A 19,994-nucleotide genomic window follows, 5' to 3' on the forward strand; every position below is an offset into this window, starting at 1 on the left:
TGACTCATGATTTCAAGTATATATAAAAATTACTTAAAATCTCCACAGAAAACCCCCTTATTTATTGTGAGCTTAACCAACTTCACTTGATCGATACTTGAAATATACATACATTATTTTATCATTAATTTTAAAAAAATGTTAACCGGTTTTACCTGGGAAAGGAAACTATTACACTCATATACACGAAACATAAATGTCTAACATTACTTGACCTTATAGAAGTTGTTATATCTTGAATACCTTAAGAAACTGATTGATATCACTTTGCCAGTATATGTATTTAAACAAAACTTTGTTTTTTTGTCTGTTTCCTTCTTTATATCAAGCTTCAAAAGGATAGAATGGAATTAATGTTTATTGATATGTAAATATGAATGTATCATAAATCTGTCGTTTGAACAAAGAAGTTTAACTTGGGTATATGTTTGTAGTACAGATTTAAGGATAAATAAATAAAAATATGACAGATTTTATTGGATATTTAGGTAAGATTAACTTGGATCATGTTTATATTCATTGTGATTAGATTAAGTGTATTGGAATCTTAGCAATATATTAGGTGACTAATGAAATCAATGCTTAATTTCTCTTTTTTACTGAGAAATTTTTTCGAAGTAACCGGTCATTAGTAATAACGGTAATTATTAAGGAAAGAAAAGACAGTTCTGTGGGAATGTCATGTCATTAAACGTGAATGAAATAGTTGTCCAGTGCTGTCTGCTATTCACTGGTTATCTAAATGCTATTAGTTGGTTAAGGATTATAATTGACTTTAAGAGCTATTAGACATTACACCAAAATATATTTCAACTATAGTTCAGGGTTATTATAATCATTTAAGATTGAGTAAAAGACCACTCTCTCTATTCCACATAATTGCAATGACATCTTCAAAACTTTGTGAAAATGTTCATTGATTGTAAAACACCATGGTTTATATAATAAAGATGATATTCAATATTATTAGAGAATCAATATGTATTAAACATTATTTCCACAAGAGTTTATTTCTTATGGACTCAAAGTGTTGTCTAGCTAAAAGAATAATTATTAACATTACACTGAAAACAATGTGGATTGATAAACACTGACAGAATCCACAATATAGTTTTAGGTGTAATGTAAGTCTTAAACAACTTACTTTCGTGTTGCTAAGATCTAAACATTGTTGTTTACGTGAACTAATATATATATATTGGGTGAATTGTTTTTCTCTTGTTTTACAAAAAAGCTACAATTCTCAGACGTTTTAAATTTCTAATGGTAAGTTGCTAAAAGTAGTAGCATTAAATTGTTAATTTACAATATATACTTGCTTTAACACTTTCGCAATCTGAAATGATGAAGAGTAAGCAATATTCATTTGAACAGAATTTAAAATGTTGCATTCTCCAAATACTGTCTAGAAAATGCATAGTGGCTAGCAATGGAATTTAGGACGCATGTTGCATTCTATTTAGGACTCGTCAGCTGGATATGCCTGCATTCCAGAGTTGGTGTTCACTTCGGGACAAGCTAGTGGCTATCTGGACTCAGTAGCTAAGTGAATAAAGCGATAATGTTTGAAGTAAAAGGTACTGGGTTCAAGTCTCGGGGTGAAAATCAACGGGATGCAGGTACATCCAGCTAACGAGTTTCAAATAGGAAGAAATGCACGTCCTGGATTACCCCAATAACCACTATCCATCTTTACTTATAATGCTTGTGACTTAAGGTAATTTCGAGGCAATCCGCACAGGACGCACATATGCCGCATATGACCAATTACAGTCCTGAAAATCGGTGGGAAGATTCAAACAACCAATACAAAAATGAATGTCTATAAAATGTTTTTTCACAATTTCACCGATCCATATTTCATTCGAATTAAGTTTAAATAATTGGTAAGGCGGATGGTTATACCATAGGTTGTTTATAATAAAAAAATTTTTAACAATAAATTTCAAACACAATGCTCTATATTACGATTTCCGTCCTCTCCAGAACGCTCTAAAAACCATGGAGAAAGTTGAATAGATATTGTCCCATTTCAGAACTTAATATCTCGAAATATTGGAAATATAATGAAGTTGAGAGTAAAGAGCATTGTATTCCAAATCAACAGTTTAGAGAAGTTATTCTTGTTGTGAGACTTATAAGTCATTGTTCTCATCAAACACTACGTTATGGTTGCACACTTCTGAAGAGTTATCACAAACTAGGATTAATCAGCTATTCAATGTTAGCTGATTTTCAGAGAATTCCTAACTGAAATCAACTCATGAAAAAAATTTTCTTCATATTAGCTACTCCACGTATCTTTTATTTTTCACTCGTTTATATACTTCCAGGAGTAATTCGACTAAGAAAAAAATAACATGAGAGAAAAAAATCAACTTATCTAAAATCACCTAATTGTTTATCGAAAATAACTCAAGTACCCTTAACATTCAAAATAAATTCAAAAGTAAACAAAGTCAAGTATACATGACAACACAGCATAATAAGTCTACCTCTTTATGAAGATATCTTGTAGTGATTTGAAAGAATCTTGTCAGAATATCCTCTGTGTTTAGTTTATCTAAGATTGTCTCGTCGTATTTCGACTGTTATACTTAATGAATTTAAGACGGTATATTCAATTGGTTGACTGTTCATAAAAGTGGAAAATAGAAGTATTTCACATCTGAATAATGTATTTATTTGGTTTGTTGCTATCAAATTTATGTTGTGGATAACAACAAATGATTGTTGTCAGGTCCTGGTGTATTTTTACGATTATGAGAGGCTGGTATATACAGCTGAGTAGCCGCAAATAAAATAAAACCTACATTCAGCATTGCGGTTAGCTACAGTCCAAACAAAATGCTGAAAAGATAAATGTGTTGAAGCTATAGTGTGGTAATGCTGATTTACACTTATGATGGCTACATAACAAACATGTAAAGTAGTGAGCCTAAAGAGCTGTCAGAAATAAATTTCTAACCGGCATCATATTAAGATAACAACAGAGAAGGGAGAAAGCACCATCTTGAGAAATAACTGAAGTTGGAACTCCTAAACCATCTTGATACGGATCAACAATCTGTGTAGATTTGTTTTCTGATCAAGAGTAGAGGTTACCTGTTTTTACTCATTCAGAATAGGCAAAAGTAAAGTTCTTTGAGTGACTGGCTCATGACAACTTTGATGAGATTGTTTTGATTCCTGTACTTTATTTCTAAAGATTTGACACAAGTTGAGGTAATATTAGAAATCAGCTATTTCAGGAGTGGTATAACTATTATTGATGACGCTAGATGATCCTCATTCTAAATTATAAATAAATTGAGTTTAGAAGTCCAACCGAACCGATTCGGAATTAGTGCTCTAAAGGTTAAGCACTCATCGCTTACTGATAGGGAATCCTTTATATAAAAATAGAGTTATGTAATACCTTTTGGTTTTCATCGGTATTGAAACTTACGTCAATCCTTAAAGAATACAATCTATAAACTAAAGAACTATTCGAAAATTGCTATCATCCATATAAAGCATTGAAGGAAAAATATGTCTAACCAGTAAATTCATTTCATATTCTACAGTGATAAGTATAAATTATTGATCGCAATAGGTAGACCTATTCAAAACAATAAACTTGTTTTCTAATAAGTGAATACACATTTAAAATCTTTATTAAAGTTTGTTGTCGTTGGCAAATGTTTAGATGGCGAATACATATATATATATATATATTCTATAGTGGAGCAGGTTTATTGTGCAAATGAAATTCGAATTTAATGACCGGAATCAACATTGAAAACCTGTTTAGAGAAAAAAAATAGTATAAATAATAAACATATTTAATATTCGATCGAATGTTATTCAGTACGTGAAGTGGGATTATTAATAAAGGGGATAATATATATGATCAGTACTAAATAAATAGTTTAAATATATGTTAATAGCAAGTAAATTTAATAAATGTTAAATGAAGAAATATACAGGATGAATAGATCGATAAATTAAATATGTTGGATTATTTAATAGCAGGTTTGATTACAAATGTTTTGATCTGAGGCCAACCATTAGTAAGAAAAGAGATTCAACGTGCCCTTTTTGAATTGATTGTTCTGGTTTTAAATGTGTGTTAATATCACTTGTATCGGGGGAGGGTGTAAATTCCAAATTGCACTCCTGCATAGTGCCCTCTGGATAGTGGGTGACCTTTCTCCCCATGAACTAAAGCAAGTAGGAACAGTAGAAACTAGATTGACCAACCACTTGTATTGTTTAACGATTTGGGGCCAGTCAGCTTTCGATAGATTAATAATAACATTGTTGTCTTTCCAAGAAAAGAGTTATTATTTATTTAATACTCTATCTGGACTAGATGAATTAGAATCGAACGATTGTCAATAACATACATCTGCCTAGCAACATTGAAAAGTATTCACGAGTACAGGTTGGTCAATCTTTAATTACTTCTTAATTGATGGTTAGCTTATTAAATAAACGATACAAATTCACTTGGTGTTGCTTGCTTGTATCTTCCCATTGATGTTTAGGACTGCAATTGATCAATCTCTTGTTCGCATATGTGCGTCATGTGCGGATTGCCTCAATATTACCTTAAGTCACAAGCATTGTAAGCGAAGATGGATAGTGGCTTGCAGTGGAATCCACAACGCGCGTTTCATCCTGTTTGGGACTCGTCAGCTGGATGTACCTGCATCTCAAAATTGATGTTCACTCCAGGACTCGAATAAATAAACAGACGGTGCTACAAGTAATTAAATGTGTATGTAGCATATATTCTTTTCTATTTCAACCATATTTTTACAAGAGATAAGCAAATCATAGACAGTCAAAGTGGTAACGTGACCAATCGATTCACCCATTTATTTATTAATTCATCTATACTTTCAATTTCACTGAGTTGTTTCAATAAGCTGAATAACAGAACTATAGGGGAAAATTAATATTTTCCCGTGCTTGACGGATTACCAAATATATGATCGTTGATTATTAACAATGTAAATGAAGAGTTTAGCCAGAACTAATCTAAACCCATTTAATATATAATTCTCCAGATTGGATATTGTCTATATGTTTTTGTTTATTAATTTTTGATTAATTTTCCAAGCGTTACTAGTTTATAAGCAAAGATGGATAATGGCTACCAGTGGAATACAGGACGCGCGTTCCGTCATATTTAAGACTCGTCAGCTGGATCTACCTGCATCTCAGAATTGATGTTCACTCTGGAACTCGAACGCAGTACCTTTAGCTTCAAGCGCCATCGCGTTATCTACTTAGTTACTGAGTCCTGATAGCCACTTGGTTGTGCAATGGGGTAAAGTTTAAATTCACTTAGTATTGTTTGTTTGAATCTCCCCATCTTTCTATCTTTGCTTATAATGCTTTTGAATGAAGGCTATATCGAGGCAATACGCACAGTATGCACATATGTCAATAAGAGACTGACCAGTTGCAGTCCTAAACATCAATACTAAGTGAAGTTACTAGTTTATTTTTTCTAATTATATAAACTATTTATAACTCATTCATAAAAAAAGAAGTGTATGAGTTCCATTTTTGTCGTTTTCAACAATATTTATTATTTTATATTATCATTATTACTGGATCATTATCGTTATGTATGTACAAAAATTCACTTTTTTCCTATTTCAACCAATCAAATAAAAAAGAATTGAATAAGTGGGAGATTTACACTAATAATATGATTGAATAACTAACTAAATTTTATCCAATAGTTTAATAGTCATAAGATGATTATATTATTTGTGTATTTAACAATGTATATGTTTACTTTGAATGGATAAAGAAAAAATTTGTTTAATGCTTTCTGTCTACTTTTATAAGAAGATGAATATTTCCAGTTGGTAACTAGTCAAAGGAATAGAATATAATGTCAATGTCATTGTAATCTGAACATTCTAATATGGATAATAAAATGTTACAATGGAGAATAATAAACCTTAAAACTTGAATCTAATTAAACTGTAATGATTATGATAAAAATTAAAATATAAACCTAATGCAATCATTTGATCATCAAAATCAAAAAATCAAAATGATTTATAGGTATGTTGTCAAGGAGATAAATTACACTTTAACATTTTATCATATTCATAGTATAAAATGAACTAATTACTTAGTAGATTTTTTTAAAATTTCATTTAAACATGCTGAATTTATGTTAAATATTTAATGGTTTGACATTAAAATAGGAATAATATATTTAGAAGGGGTTTTGTGGAGACTTAGTATTTTCATAAATGAAAGCGTGAGTCAATTACTGAGGAGTCCTACAATAGGACGAAAAGGCCGTCCAGTGCTTCCAGGTTTTCCTTAGTGGTCTAGCTTCATTTGACTCAAGCTTTCAACTATGAAAATAATAAATCTCTACAAAACCTCTTCTGTTTATAATCATATGCTCGCTAGTGACTGACTTCGAGAGGTAAATCCTGGAGTTCTAGTGAGAAGCAGTGATCAGTGGAGTTCAAACTACGTCTGTTGTGAGATAGGAACTCATTGAAGACAATTGGTGAACGGTTGCTCAACTTCGTGGATTGGTTGGAGTTAGACATAAACACCGTTGGATGCCAGCTCAGTGGTCTATCGGTCAAGTTCTCTGGCGCGGGACTGGTAGGTCCTGGGTTCGAATCTCGCAAGGCGAGATCGTGGATGCGCACTGCTGAGGAGTCCCATAATAGGACGAGACGGCCGTCCAGTGCTTCTAGGTATTCCTTGGTGGTCTAGCTTCAATTGACTCATGGTTTCAATTATGGAAATAATATATTTGTAAAGTCTCAGCGAATGAATTTAAAGTAAATACGACGTTTCGCCTGGCAATCTGGTCCAAGCTTTCACAAATATATTATTCCTATTTAATGTCTAACATCAACTCGGCACCCAGATACTTTGAAACTCTTCGCTCTAATTTAGACGAAAGTTTTTATACATTTATTAGTTTGTTGTGAAATACTTTTAGATTTTCTATTTAATGTTTATTTTATATTTTTATTTTTTAAAAACAAAAATAAAAGAATTCTAAGAGATATTACTGAATAATATAAGTAGTCTTTGAATAAGTGTAAAATCACTTTAGGTTGTTAGTCAAATGATAGTAAAAAAACTGAAATAGAAATCAATTTCTTTCTTTTATTCAGTGATAAATTAATTGATAATGTAATTTAATTTTATTAATCTGATCAATTGGTTGAACTGATTAGTACTAATCAGTATAAGGTTATGGAGATTGAGATCAGTGTTACTGTGTTAGACCACTATTGAAAACCTGAAAGTACTGGACGGCTGTTTCGTCCTAGCATGGGACTCTTCACCAATGTGCATCCCCGATCATGCACTTGAGACCTAAATCAGGAACCTTCTGTCTAATATTGATCTATTCATGATATCAATCTTAACTCAACAATCTCCACAACCCTATACTAATAGTTTTTCTTATTATAGAATTTTGAATATTTAGACAGATTATAAACTTTAAATTAGAATACGTATCTAAATTTTGCGGAGTTGAGCTAAAATTGATCCAACGGATCAAAATGACCTCGAAAGTGTATTAATTACAAAACTTACAAGACAATCGTTAACTAACATAATTTATATCAAAAAAATCTTAAATGACCGATGTTATCATCAAAAGAGAAATAAAGTAATACTTCCCTGCACACAAATATGTTAAATAACCAAATGTTGATAAAGGTATTCAATATATGACTATCATTAAAGATAAATATGTATTCAGCCATTTGTAGTGAAGTAGTTGAATGATCATTATTTTAGCTCATTATATGATTCAATATTAATGTAACTAATTATAGAGTGAAATGTATGTTAATAAGTTTTTTGAAGTAGGTAGGTTAGAGAGATTTCAAAATATAAAGAATTTTATAACCAGGTAACCAGGTAACCAAAAATAAATCCACATTTTTTTTACAATCGTGTACTGGTCAGTAGACAGAATATTCAAACTTATTTCAGCATCTTTTTTTAATGAAATTTATGTTCAGTAAAGATGATTTATGTAATTAATCAGATTGAAAGGGAAGTAATTTGCTGATGATATTGATCGATAATTACACTATGTTATCCATCGAAAAGAGTTGAAAAAAATAAGATCTTATATATTTCAACTGTGTTCTTAAGTTTAAATTCACTTAGTGTTGCTTGTTTGAATCTTCCAATTGTTATTTAGGACTGCAATTGATCAGTCTCTTGTTGACATTTGTGCATCCTGTGAGGATTGTCTTGATATTACCTTAATTCACAAGCACCATAAGCAACGATAGATAGTGGCTAGCAATGAAATCCACGACGTGCGTTTCGTCATATTTGGGACTCGTCAGCTGGATCTACCTGCATCTCAGAATTGATGTTCATTCTGGGACTCGAACCCAGTACCTTTCGCTTCAAACGTCATCACGTTATCCACTTAGCTACTGAGTCCTTAAGTTGTAAAATGATCAAAATACTAGTATTAATCATCAATTGAACTTGGTTAAACAATCGTACTTGTCCTCAACAATTCCACTGATAACATCAGGTTCTGATAAAATATACTTTTAAAATTAGTATATTGGATAATATTCCTTCCTTCCTTCCTTCCAGCGATAGGAACATGGTTAATCCTAGTAGCCCCTTCTGGAGAAAAGTCCTACATCGAAGCACGGCACAACTACTGGGGCGGGATAGCTGTTTTTACACTGCTTACGCGGAACCATCACATAACACTCACATTCGTTTTTTTTTAAATTTTCGGGCAGACTCTTTTTTACCATACTTTTGAACCCTCAATAGTTATACAATGACTCTGTAGCATTCGTAATAGTTTGCGGGTATAGGTAGAGTGGTTGATTAGGCCGATCTCCACCACCCACATAACCGCTCACGTTAGTACATGGGATGGTTGCCATGATCCAGATGACAAGACGAGGACGTGTCAGTCGGATTTTGCCTCGCTGAATAATATTCACTTAGTGAATAATATGAATGTAGGTGGTAAATTTGTTAGTTTATATGAAATTGATTATAGACAACTTCTTCATTATCAGTAAATTGTTTCATTTTACTTTTATTTCTCCAATATCTTAACTAAATATGTTTATTATCTACAAATTATCAAACCAAAAAAAACAAGGTTTGAAATCTGAACAAAACTAATAAATTCTGTTTATCAATTCATCTATTCTTGGCATTCAAAAGGGTTTGTTTAAAAGTATTGATCAATGAAAATTTCACTGGCTTATGAATATTTACTTTTCTTTTAAATTAACTAATTTGTTTTGAGTAATGAAGTTTTATTATTGTAAAGAATAATAACAACAAACTGATTGTTCAATACAGAGATCAACATTTAAATAGTAATACCGGTTGTTGAAATCTACTTGTTTTCTAAAAAAAAAGGTATCGTATATTTCCACTTGAAATGTATTGTAAACTAATGAAGTGAGCGAGAACACCCGTAGGGACATTCGATGTGTTTTAAAAGAAAATTACAGAATATCTTGATAAAATATAAGAATCATACACTGAATACTTCATTTACAAATTTCCATCATTTTTCCTTCACCCTATTCATGATTCTTCCAGCTTACAATTTCTTTCTCTTTCTCCTTCTATTCTGTTTAACTCGATCTTGTTAGCCTTCTGCTGCCAGCCATTCAACTTTTGATTTCATAGTATACTGTGGTGTGTACTACTGATGTCAACTAATATAAGTACTATGTATTATCAATCGAAAGTGAAATACCTAGAGGGAGAAGGTTATGAAGATAAAAAAAATGAGAACCAGAACAGAGAGTGATTGGTATGAAAATGAAAGAACAATGAAGTCTGAGAAAATTGATTTATATTTTGCGAATGAAGTATTTGCTGTATGGTTCTCAGATTTTACCACTATGTTTTGTAATTTTGTATACAAATACATCCGTTTGTCCCCACTTATCTGCTGACATAAGTAACATGGACCACACTAGTAGTGAACTATTCTCGGGACTGAATTTCTAAAACAGCAACAAAAAAAGAACAATCCTTCTATTAAATCTCTTACATTACTATCAATAAATGATGTTTTATTCACAGAACTTTCACTAGCTTATAATTATTTAAAAAACAATATAGCTTGACTTATTTGTAATTAAATTTCATTCCACTTCAATAGTTTACGTAAACTACAATAAGCATGGGGACAATAAGTTGTTTTTGTTTCTTTTATATTTAATTTATGAAATATTACTATTCCCTAGCTATTTAATTTGGATAATTTACTACAAATTCACTGTTAAACTTGAATATATAGATGTATACTACTGATTTAGTCATTATATATAAAGAATAATTTGATAAGTGTTTTTTTGCTAAGCTTAGCTAATATTAAATGTTGTATACAGTAGTGTTATTGAAATAAACTTGAATTGTTGTTTACTTATAATTGAGAAAATATTTATGTTAACAAAAGTGCTTGTGAATTAAGGCTACATCAAAGCAATACGCACAGTATGTACATATGCCAATAAGAGACTGACCAGTTGTAGTCCTGAACATCAATGGGAAGATTCAAACAAACAATACTAAGTGAATTTAAACTTCACCACATTGCACAAGTAAGTGGCTATCAGGACTCAGTAACTAAGTAGATAACGCGATGGCGTTTGAAGCGAAAGGTACTGCGTTCGAGTTCCAGAGTGAACATCACTTCTGAGATGCAGGTACATCCAGCTGACGAGTCTTAAATATGACGGAACGCGCGTCCTGTATTCCACTGCTAGCCACTATCTATCTTTGCTTATGGTGCTTGTGAATTAAGGTAATATCGAGGCAATCCGCACGGTATGCACATATGTCAACAAGAGACTGGTCAAATGCAGTCCTAGATAACAATGGGAAGATTCAACCAAACAATACCAAGTGAATTTAAAAGTAAATACTTATTCAATTGATTATTATTTGTATTTCGATTATAATTTGATATTGGTATAAGAGTCAATACAACAAAAGTTTTCCTAGTTTTTGATCATAAATTAAATAGTAACCAGTAAACAACACATAGATTTTGTTGCATTCATATAGGTAAACAATTCTAGATTATAATATAGCTGAAATAAATTTTACTGTATTATCCAGGGATTTCATTATTTTGCTTTTATCAACTACAAAATGTGAACCCTTTTGTAGTTCTTTTTTTTTAACTTAATACAATAGATCACTTTTCGTTATAGAACAAATATCATTCTTTGGATTAAATGTGGACATTATTAGGAATTATTAAGATACACAGAAATAGTCATACATTCAATGATGAATCCAACATCCTAAAGAATAAAGAATGTAATCATGATGAAAGGGTAAAGCAACTATCCTACGACTAATTTCGGTTGTGGTTCATTTTGGTTAAGCTCTTTTATTAACTTACGTAACATACATTGTCATTTGATTAGTAACAGTTCGCATATTTCTTTGTACCATTATGATCACTAGAGCACATGACAGACGCTAGCTGAAATGTTGATTGCTTAAATATCATTCAATGATTCGTTCTCCTCTCCATATATGTATGCACCCAAATCCTATTATTGGCTTTTGCTTTCCCTTGCTGAGCTCTTATACAGTTTGACTATAAATTTACCTATATAACTGCCCGCATATACTTATTCGCTTCTCCGCTCGATGTGCTTATAGCTTTGTGGCCTGTGCCATCCGCTAATAAACTGTAGTTGTAGCTTCTTCATTGCCTTCTGGTTTCAAACACCGTTGTGACTTATATTATAACGGTTATCGAGATGAACGGTTAGCGAAGCAAAGCCACTACAAGAGCACATATTAATAACGAAATTTGATGTGATATTGAACACTAGTTTTGTATTCAAACGGTTATATTTGTATACCTCCGTAAGATATTAAATTCCTCACTATTTGTGATCTTATCTAAGTTTTTGTTACATAGAATAGACAGTGGTTGTACAAATTTAAATATCTAAATCAGTAAATATAACCCAAAAATCAGTAGAAATGTATAACTACAAATATGTTATTATAATTTCTGTCAAGAGTTTGCGTCACACTTTACTTGAATAATTCAATTTGTCACAGAAGAAGAAAGAAGGCAATTCAGTATGTAGATTTTTTTCGTCTATTCCGTCTACTTAACCTTAACAGTAGTATTCATGGTTAATTTTATTTGTTAAAATGGTAGTCTGTAGTAAGTACGTAATGACGCTTAATATTTAAAAACTTGAAGTGGTATCCTGGAATAAATTGAATATTAGATATAAAAAGAAAGTTATATAATAATCCGCAAGTGAAAAGCTGGTAAAGTGATGATAACTGTCCACTTGACAGCTATTAAGAACAGGATAATTAAAAGTTGTTATAATTTTTAATTAATAGTTACGAAGATAGTTGGAAATGAGTAGAAATAATGAAATTATGATAAACAAAATATAAAATATCGGTACATTATGGAAGGTAGAAAGGGATGTCAAGACAATGAATGCATAATTGACTGAACATACTGTTTTTGTACGCAAAAGTTAGAGGCCTGAACTGACAGAAAGCTATAGCCTCTGATGTATATACTTTTTAATTTTGCATTCCTATTGAGCCGGTTCTTCTGACTGTATGTATGTTGTTGAATGAGATTTCTGTAATCCTTTAGAAATTCAGGCAGGATAATGTTTCGAGATTTGTTTCTAAAGTACTCATTTTGTGCCGCTAATGTAATCTACTTGACAAAAGCAAGTAAACTGATACACATCGATTTGTACAAATATTTATAATAAGCGTATTCTCATATGAATAATCATTAAAAATTTGAATATATGGGATTCTATATTGAATTTATTGAATTACTTTAGTTGTTCTGTGACATTTTGATTAGTTCAAAATCCATTATGCTCATAGAATTGCCTGTTGTATTGAATCTAAGATATTTGGCGGGCTTGATAAAATCCAGGTATTTAAAATAAATTTTTTTCATTTAATTTATGTTCGAAAAATCTGAAAATCGTTTTGTTCCTGTTAGGTCGGCTTACAATAAACTCTAGAGAGGCTCATAAAGAGCCCAACCAATCAGCGATTAGTTAGAAGCTATGCTACTAAAATGCTACTAAAATAACAAGGTCCTGATTGGCTGTTAACATACTGTTACTATGGGATCTCAAGGTCTTTTAATTACTATAAAACCCCTATTTTTCTGTACATAAATGAACCTTGTAGTAAAGTGCTTCTCTGATACTCGTGTCTTCTCTCTGGTCTTTCAAGTCGCTGAGTAGTGCTAGCCTGGGGTTATCCGAATAGCTAGGATCCGAATAAAGCGTTCAACGTACAAGACAGATCAGTTCCATTTAGACTTAATAAAACTATTAATCATTGTTTATGTTCAGTTGACTGATTATTTCCTTTTCAATGCTTCATAGTTAATTTTTGAAAATAAATAAACACTATAAACAAAAAAGAATTTTTATAAACTATGTACTGGATGACCGTTTCGTTCTACTATGGAGTTGCTCAACAGTGTGCATCCAAGATCCAGCATGCGGTACTCCAACTCAGGAATTTTCAGTCTTGCGAGCAAACATTTTTCCTCTAGACCGTTGAGCCGTCGTCCAACTACGTTAACGTCTAACTTCAATGAACCAATGATTTTGCACAACTCTCCATTCATGACTTTCAGTGGATATTGATAAGTCTTGCTAGTTGGACGCTATACTCGGTCCCTAAGCTATTCTCTTAACCCCCAAGCTAGAACTACACAGCGACTTGAACATGAGAGAAAAGGCGCAAAATATGCGAGAAGTATTTTACTCCAAAGGTTCATTTATGTACAGAAAATATGGGGTTTTTATAGTATTGTAGAAGTCCTTGGGGTTTCCTGAAAATTCTGGAATGCTACTAAACATAGTAGCAGTGTAGTGGTCAGCCAATGAGAAACTCTACATATGATCTTTCACTTTCGTAATGTTTCTGGCAAAACTTCTAGTGAACGCTGATTGGATAAAATGCTTCTTTATGTTTCCTGAGCGTTTCTCGTCTTTTGTGAGAAGTTTTCTGGATCATTCCAACAGATATCTGTGTTCACTCAACTCTGGTTGAACTCCACAGATCATGACTTCTCACTAAGACTCCAAGAAATCTATCAGTGGAGTCCGATCCGTGTCGAGTAGAGACATGTATTTACCTCAGACAATGGTTAGATTGTTTCACAAGGTTATGAATTGATTGGGTAATAACACCGTTTGATACCTGCTCAACGGTCTATAGGTAAAGCATTCGTACGCAAGACCGAAGGTCCTTGGTTGAAGTCCCGCATACAGAATCATCGGTGCACACTTTTGAGGAGTCTCATGCTATGGCGAAACGGCTATCCAGTACTTCCGGGTTTTCAATGTTGGTTTAGCCTTGATAGACCCATGAATTTAACTATATTAATTATATTCACTTTTTACAGTGTTCAATTGGAGCCTGTTAGGATGAGTTTCAATTGCAGAAGAATTTATTCAACTACTGATAACGCCAAAGTATGAATAGAATACAATAACTCCGTAATAAAAACCTTTTATTCACCAAAATTTCACAGCTGTTTCTATATTGTTTCAATGTACTAAATTCTTCCCACTGAAAAGAAATAACACATCCCAGTAAAAAAAGAATTAATTTCTAAATAGGATCTGACACTAGAATATAATTGTCTATGTATTCTGTCAATAATTTTTATAAATGAAAAGTATTCAATACTTGAAATAGTTTTCTTCTACACTTGAAGAAAAACAAGTATGCACAAATTGAAAAGTTTACAGTATATAGTGAAGTCTTAATTTGATTTTTCAGTGGTTTATTTTGTCTATCAATTAAATAAAAATTACTGAATGATGTAATGTACCATACTGACTGGTTCTATTTTTATATTCAATAAGCATATATATCGAATTCAAATAGCAGCAAACATGAATAAAAATGATTGACAGGTTTATCAATAAACTATTAGACTAGACAAAACAGTCTATTTTGTCCATTGGATTAAAGTCCATTAAGTTATTAGAAATTATTGTCTACATATGAGATAAAATCTAGACATCTATGATGCAATACATGGTAGTAGTCAATTTAATAGAATGGAAAACAATGAATATGATTTAAACGCTTATTTCCAATACCTACCACTGAATTATTTTCTTATGTCAAGTATTCAGAATTGATTTCTAATTGAAAAAATAGAAACCTTGTGGTGTGTGCTACTGATTTTGACTGATTTAAGTAGTATGTACTATCAACCAAAAGTGAAATACCTGGAGGCAAAAGATTATGAAGATTGAAGAAAAGAGAACGAGAACAAAAATGATTATTGTGAGAAAAAAGAATCAGTGAAGTCTGAGATGATTGACCGACATTTTGCAAATGAATTATTTACTGTATTGTTCTCAGGTTTTAGTGAGAGGTCCTACAAATTTATATTTCAATACATTCTTTTGTCCCCACTTGTGTTCTCCTTCACTACATTACCATTGAAAGTGTTTCCTTAACAAATCCCATCTATTTATTTGGGATTAACATGGGAATGTGGGAAGTCGAGACGTTTATATTTAATTCTACAAAAATATCGTTTAATTTGATTACTAAGTATTGCACGAATCAAAAGTGTAATGATTTCTTCACTGAAGTCATATTCGTATCGTATCATCAATTAGTTGATTATGAGTAAATTTTCATTTTAGTTCAAAGGAGTAGAAAGTTTTTAATACGACCTCATTAACATAACGTTAATTTCTTTATTATGGTAGGTTTTAAAAGCGAATTGGTCGGAGTTAGACATTAACACTGTTGGATGCCGACTCAGTGGTCTAGAGGTTGTGTTCGCGTGTGAGATAAAAAGTCCTAGGTCCGAATATCGTGCGCGGGATCATCGATGCGTACTGATGATGATGCAGAGAAATAAGACTTACATTGATTTATCACCTTTCCTTTGTCTTCTTTTTGTTTTGTGTTAAAATCATCAACAACACTCTACTTCTTCTTTAGTCATCGTCTCATTTTTTAAAATAATAATCTGATTGATAAGGAAAATTATTTTCCTACGTTATATTGTACACAGTTAGATTCCTCATTTCTGCAGCAATTTGGAAGACTCTTTCGGTTTCCCACATTGTCCGGATGTTCCATATACCTATAAAAGTTGTTGCTCTGGTTGTTAGAATGTGCATCGGCCTCATGACTTCCAAAGGAACTCGGCTTTCATCATGAGGCGTCATAATTATTCTTCCAACTCCCAGGGCAGAGTTTAAATAGTTTGAATATTTTTTTCTGGTTAGTGTTTTTTTAGCGATTTGATGGGGTCGATAACCCCATGCTCAACCCTTCCCGTTTGTCCAGGCTTGGGATTGGCAGTAGTCTACAGAGGAGCTACAGGCGGAGTTACACAGTTAGATCCTTATCGATAAAAGATCTTAGGGTTAAATGTTTAGTTCGAATTATTCAAACGGTTATTTAGGCTAAATAGTTATTTTTCAGCTGTAACCATTTATCCTTGAAGTTATTAAATGTTTAATCAGAAGCTTGATAATATAATTGGTTATAATGATATCATCACATGTTTAAATGTTAGTTTCAGGATGTATATTATAGTTTATGACCGATATTTCCAAAATTGCTTGTCCAAAATTAGATTTTGACGATTCATTTTCTCATTAGTATCTATCCAAATATTACTGTTCACATGCAAAATGATGAATTTATGTGTATTTCATTTTTATATATGTACATGAGGTGATCACAAATTGTAAAGCAAAGTTATCAAAGTACCTAATTTCATTGTGTGTGAAATGATAAGTAGATGATTACTATTGTAATGTATCTTTTAGAAGATAACATACCCTATAATTAACTTTCATGTGTTAAAAACGTTTAGAACTAAAATTATGCTTATTAGAAACTGTAAAAAATTAACAGAAGTATTTCTTATTATTGCTTATATTGTTTGGTATTGTCAGTTTGAAAAAGATATTTAGTCTTACTTTCATAGTTTTGATTGTTATGTAGTTAACACTTTAACATAATGATATTTAAGATGAATTTTGAAATTAGTTGAAAGGTAAAATTTTAAACACAACATTCACTGATCTAATCAATAAGCATATCTAGCACAGCAAGTATGAGAGAGGTGAAGAAGATTTTGATCACAACCAATTATAAACTGAGAACAAGATAAGTATAGAGAAGTGAAACTGTTTAGTTCACATTGTGTAATTGTATTGCAGTGAACGAGAACGGAAGTGGGAACATTAGAATATGTCTGAACAGAACATCTGAGAATTATGCAGTAAATTATTCATTTGCAAAATGTCAATAAGCTGTCTTAAACTTCATTGTTCCTGTATTTCCATGCCAATTGCTTTCTGGTTCCATTCTTTCCTCCTCGATCTTTTCAACCTTCTACTGCCAGATTTTCTATTCCCGACTAGCGTTATATACTACTTACGTCAACATAGGTAGTCCACACTACAGTATATTAAAGATTTAAAAATCTAATTTATTTTGAATTCTCTTAAAAGTTATTGGGAAATCAATAAGAAAACCGTTCACATCACAGTTTAAAGATAATTTAGAGAATGTTAATCTCTTGTGTTTATTCGATAGAAAAGCTCTCGTTTTTACTAGTTGTGATCAGTAAGTTAGACTAAGTTGGTTCTTCAAGGAAGCTGCTAATTCCTCGAAGTTTTACTTCCTACTAAAAATTAAATATCTTACCAGAGATCCATTTTGAGGTTAGATACAATGAAAAAAAGTATTGGAGTTCTTACCTATTTGAAAACCTGTTAATGGCACATAATAGAGTTTAAAAAAGTTTATACCCTCAATGGAAAATCACTTGTCTGGTATTTTGAATGTGTGAAGGAATTCGGCCATATGTAGGTGATCACTTCGTATATTTCTCAACGGGTCAAAATCTCTCACTCACGGATTACCTTTATATATATTGTCAAATATCTAAATCAACATCATTTAATAATTTAATCAGACAGGTTGTCACTGATATATTAGCGGTATAAGAAACTCCCATTATCGTTTCGATAGTGTTTCATCCTTAAAACTGGATGAATTAATAGGGAATCTTTCTTCGTTGTTTTAATTAGCATCATCGAATGTTACCTTCCAAATCATTTCAATTTGAACACGGTAATACTTTATGACCTTATTTGTATTGATTTCTATAGTAGTCATTTCGAAATATTTAAGGATTTCGAAATATTACGAATGACCTATTTGTATTTCTATTTTTATCAATAATATCAATTTACAAGAAAAAAATGTATCATTCAGCTATTCATATTTTTAATTATATTACTGATTTTCCTTACGAATGGATTATGTTTGCTATACTATGAGGGATACATAGGAAACAAAAACCTTAGCAATATCTAGATATCGTGGATTGATCAAATTAAGAAATTAACACCGTTGGATGCCAGCTCAGTGGTTTATAAGTCATGCGTTCGCACGAGGCCTATGTTCTTCAGTTTGAATCTCGCTTGGGGGATCATTGACGCTCATTGCTGAGAAGTTCCATACTGGGATGCGACGACTATTCAGTGATTCTAGGTTTTCAATGGTGGCCTAACACAGTTATAGGGTTAATTATCTAAATAAAAACTATTATTATTATCATTATTGTTATTATTATCAAGGGATGATTTTATTTGAGTATTTAGGAATCAAGTGTTGGTTTTATTAACTTTAGAGAAAATATAGTACATAATCTATTAAAAATAATTTACAAATCAAATTCAAAGCAGATTGTGTTCCATTAAATATACATTAATTGTTTACTTAAATGGGAAAACTGTGTATGAAGATGCAATTTGTGTGTATGATAACAAACTGTAAACATTGTACTTGAAAAAAAAGACAAAGAGAATACTTTTACAGAAGAAAAAACTATGACAATTTACAGTCGTTTCTATTAATCAATGCTGGTCAGCGGCCTATGCTCTACTGGGAGTAACAGGCGTAAGTAATACATAATATACTTTGAATCATTCAAGTGTACGATAAGAAAACATTTTTCCGGTTATCGATTGTTCACTTTCATGGTGAATGATTTTTATGCCTTCATGTTAGCTCAATTTAAATACATCATTTGAAAAAAGGAATAAAACAGGGTACAAACTTAACCTGTTCGTGCTACCTAAGTTTTACTTCAGTGATAGGATACATTATTAAAGTAATAATGATAGAAATCAAGTGTTTTCTTTTTGGTTAATCTATTTAGATGTCATTATCAAACTGTCACTGATACTTTTCGAATTAGTATATACAATATTTGGCCAAAAGAGGAATTTCAACTTCCTAACTCTAATACGAGATAATGTAGGAGAAGACTTAATGAGACGATTTTTCTAAGACAAGACAGTAGCATAGCCTTCTTATGTTGCTTGGTTTGAATTGTCTGTCTGGCTAAAGTTAATCTGTGGTATCAGTAGTGTCATCGGTAAAACAAGGGCTTTTACAGTATATATATATATATATATATATATATATATATATATATATATTGGTTAGATCATTTTAAAATCTCAGGAACCAAACACAATGTGAAGAGACATTCAAAAATGAGATACTTGTATCACATTTGATTGTCTTTATATAATAAGGAATGTTTGTTGATTGAATGGATGGTCTCAGCATTGTAACGCTTTTCAATCTGAATGTATATATATATGTATATATATATATATATATATATATATAAACAGCCAAAATGGCTTCTAATAAGGCCTAAATTTCTTTGGTCTGATATATGAATCTGAATACGTTTCTGAGTCATATAGTAGAAATTTTTTTTTTGTGAATAAAGGATAAATGAAATAAGTATCTCTTTTAAAAATATGGCATATAAATACGGGAAATTTTTTTACAACTTAGGCTTGATAAATACCTAAATAGTTAGTAGATAAGACATGCTTGAACTGACTTTTAACTTCAATTGGACTTTG

General features: G+C 31.5%; 1 protein-coding gene across 1 annotated transcript in view; it reads left to right on the forward strand.

Annotated features, from left to right (window-relative positions):
* Positions 1-6,022: 6,022 nt before the first annotated feature.
* Positions 6,023-19,994, forward strand: part of Smp_012380 (putative potassium channel beta) — a gene marked incomplete at both ends in the record, with an annotated part of 55,130 nt that continues 41,158 nt past the window's right edge. The window contains one exon of the mRNA XM_018795827.1: positions 6,023-6,069. Coding sequence (XP_018650100.1) covers positions 6,023-6,069 — 47 coding nt within the window. The remainder of the gene's footprint in view (positions 6,070-19,994) is intronic.

This window comes from Schistosoma mansoni, chromosome 2, assembly GCF_000237925.1.
Source record: "Schistosoma mansoni strain Puerto Rico chromosome 2, complete genome".
NCBI classification, from domain to species: domain Eukaryota; kingdom Metazoa; phylum Platyhelminthes; class Trematoda; order Strigeidida; family Schistosomatidae; genus Schistosoma; species Schistosoma mansoni.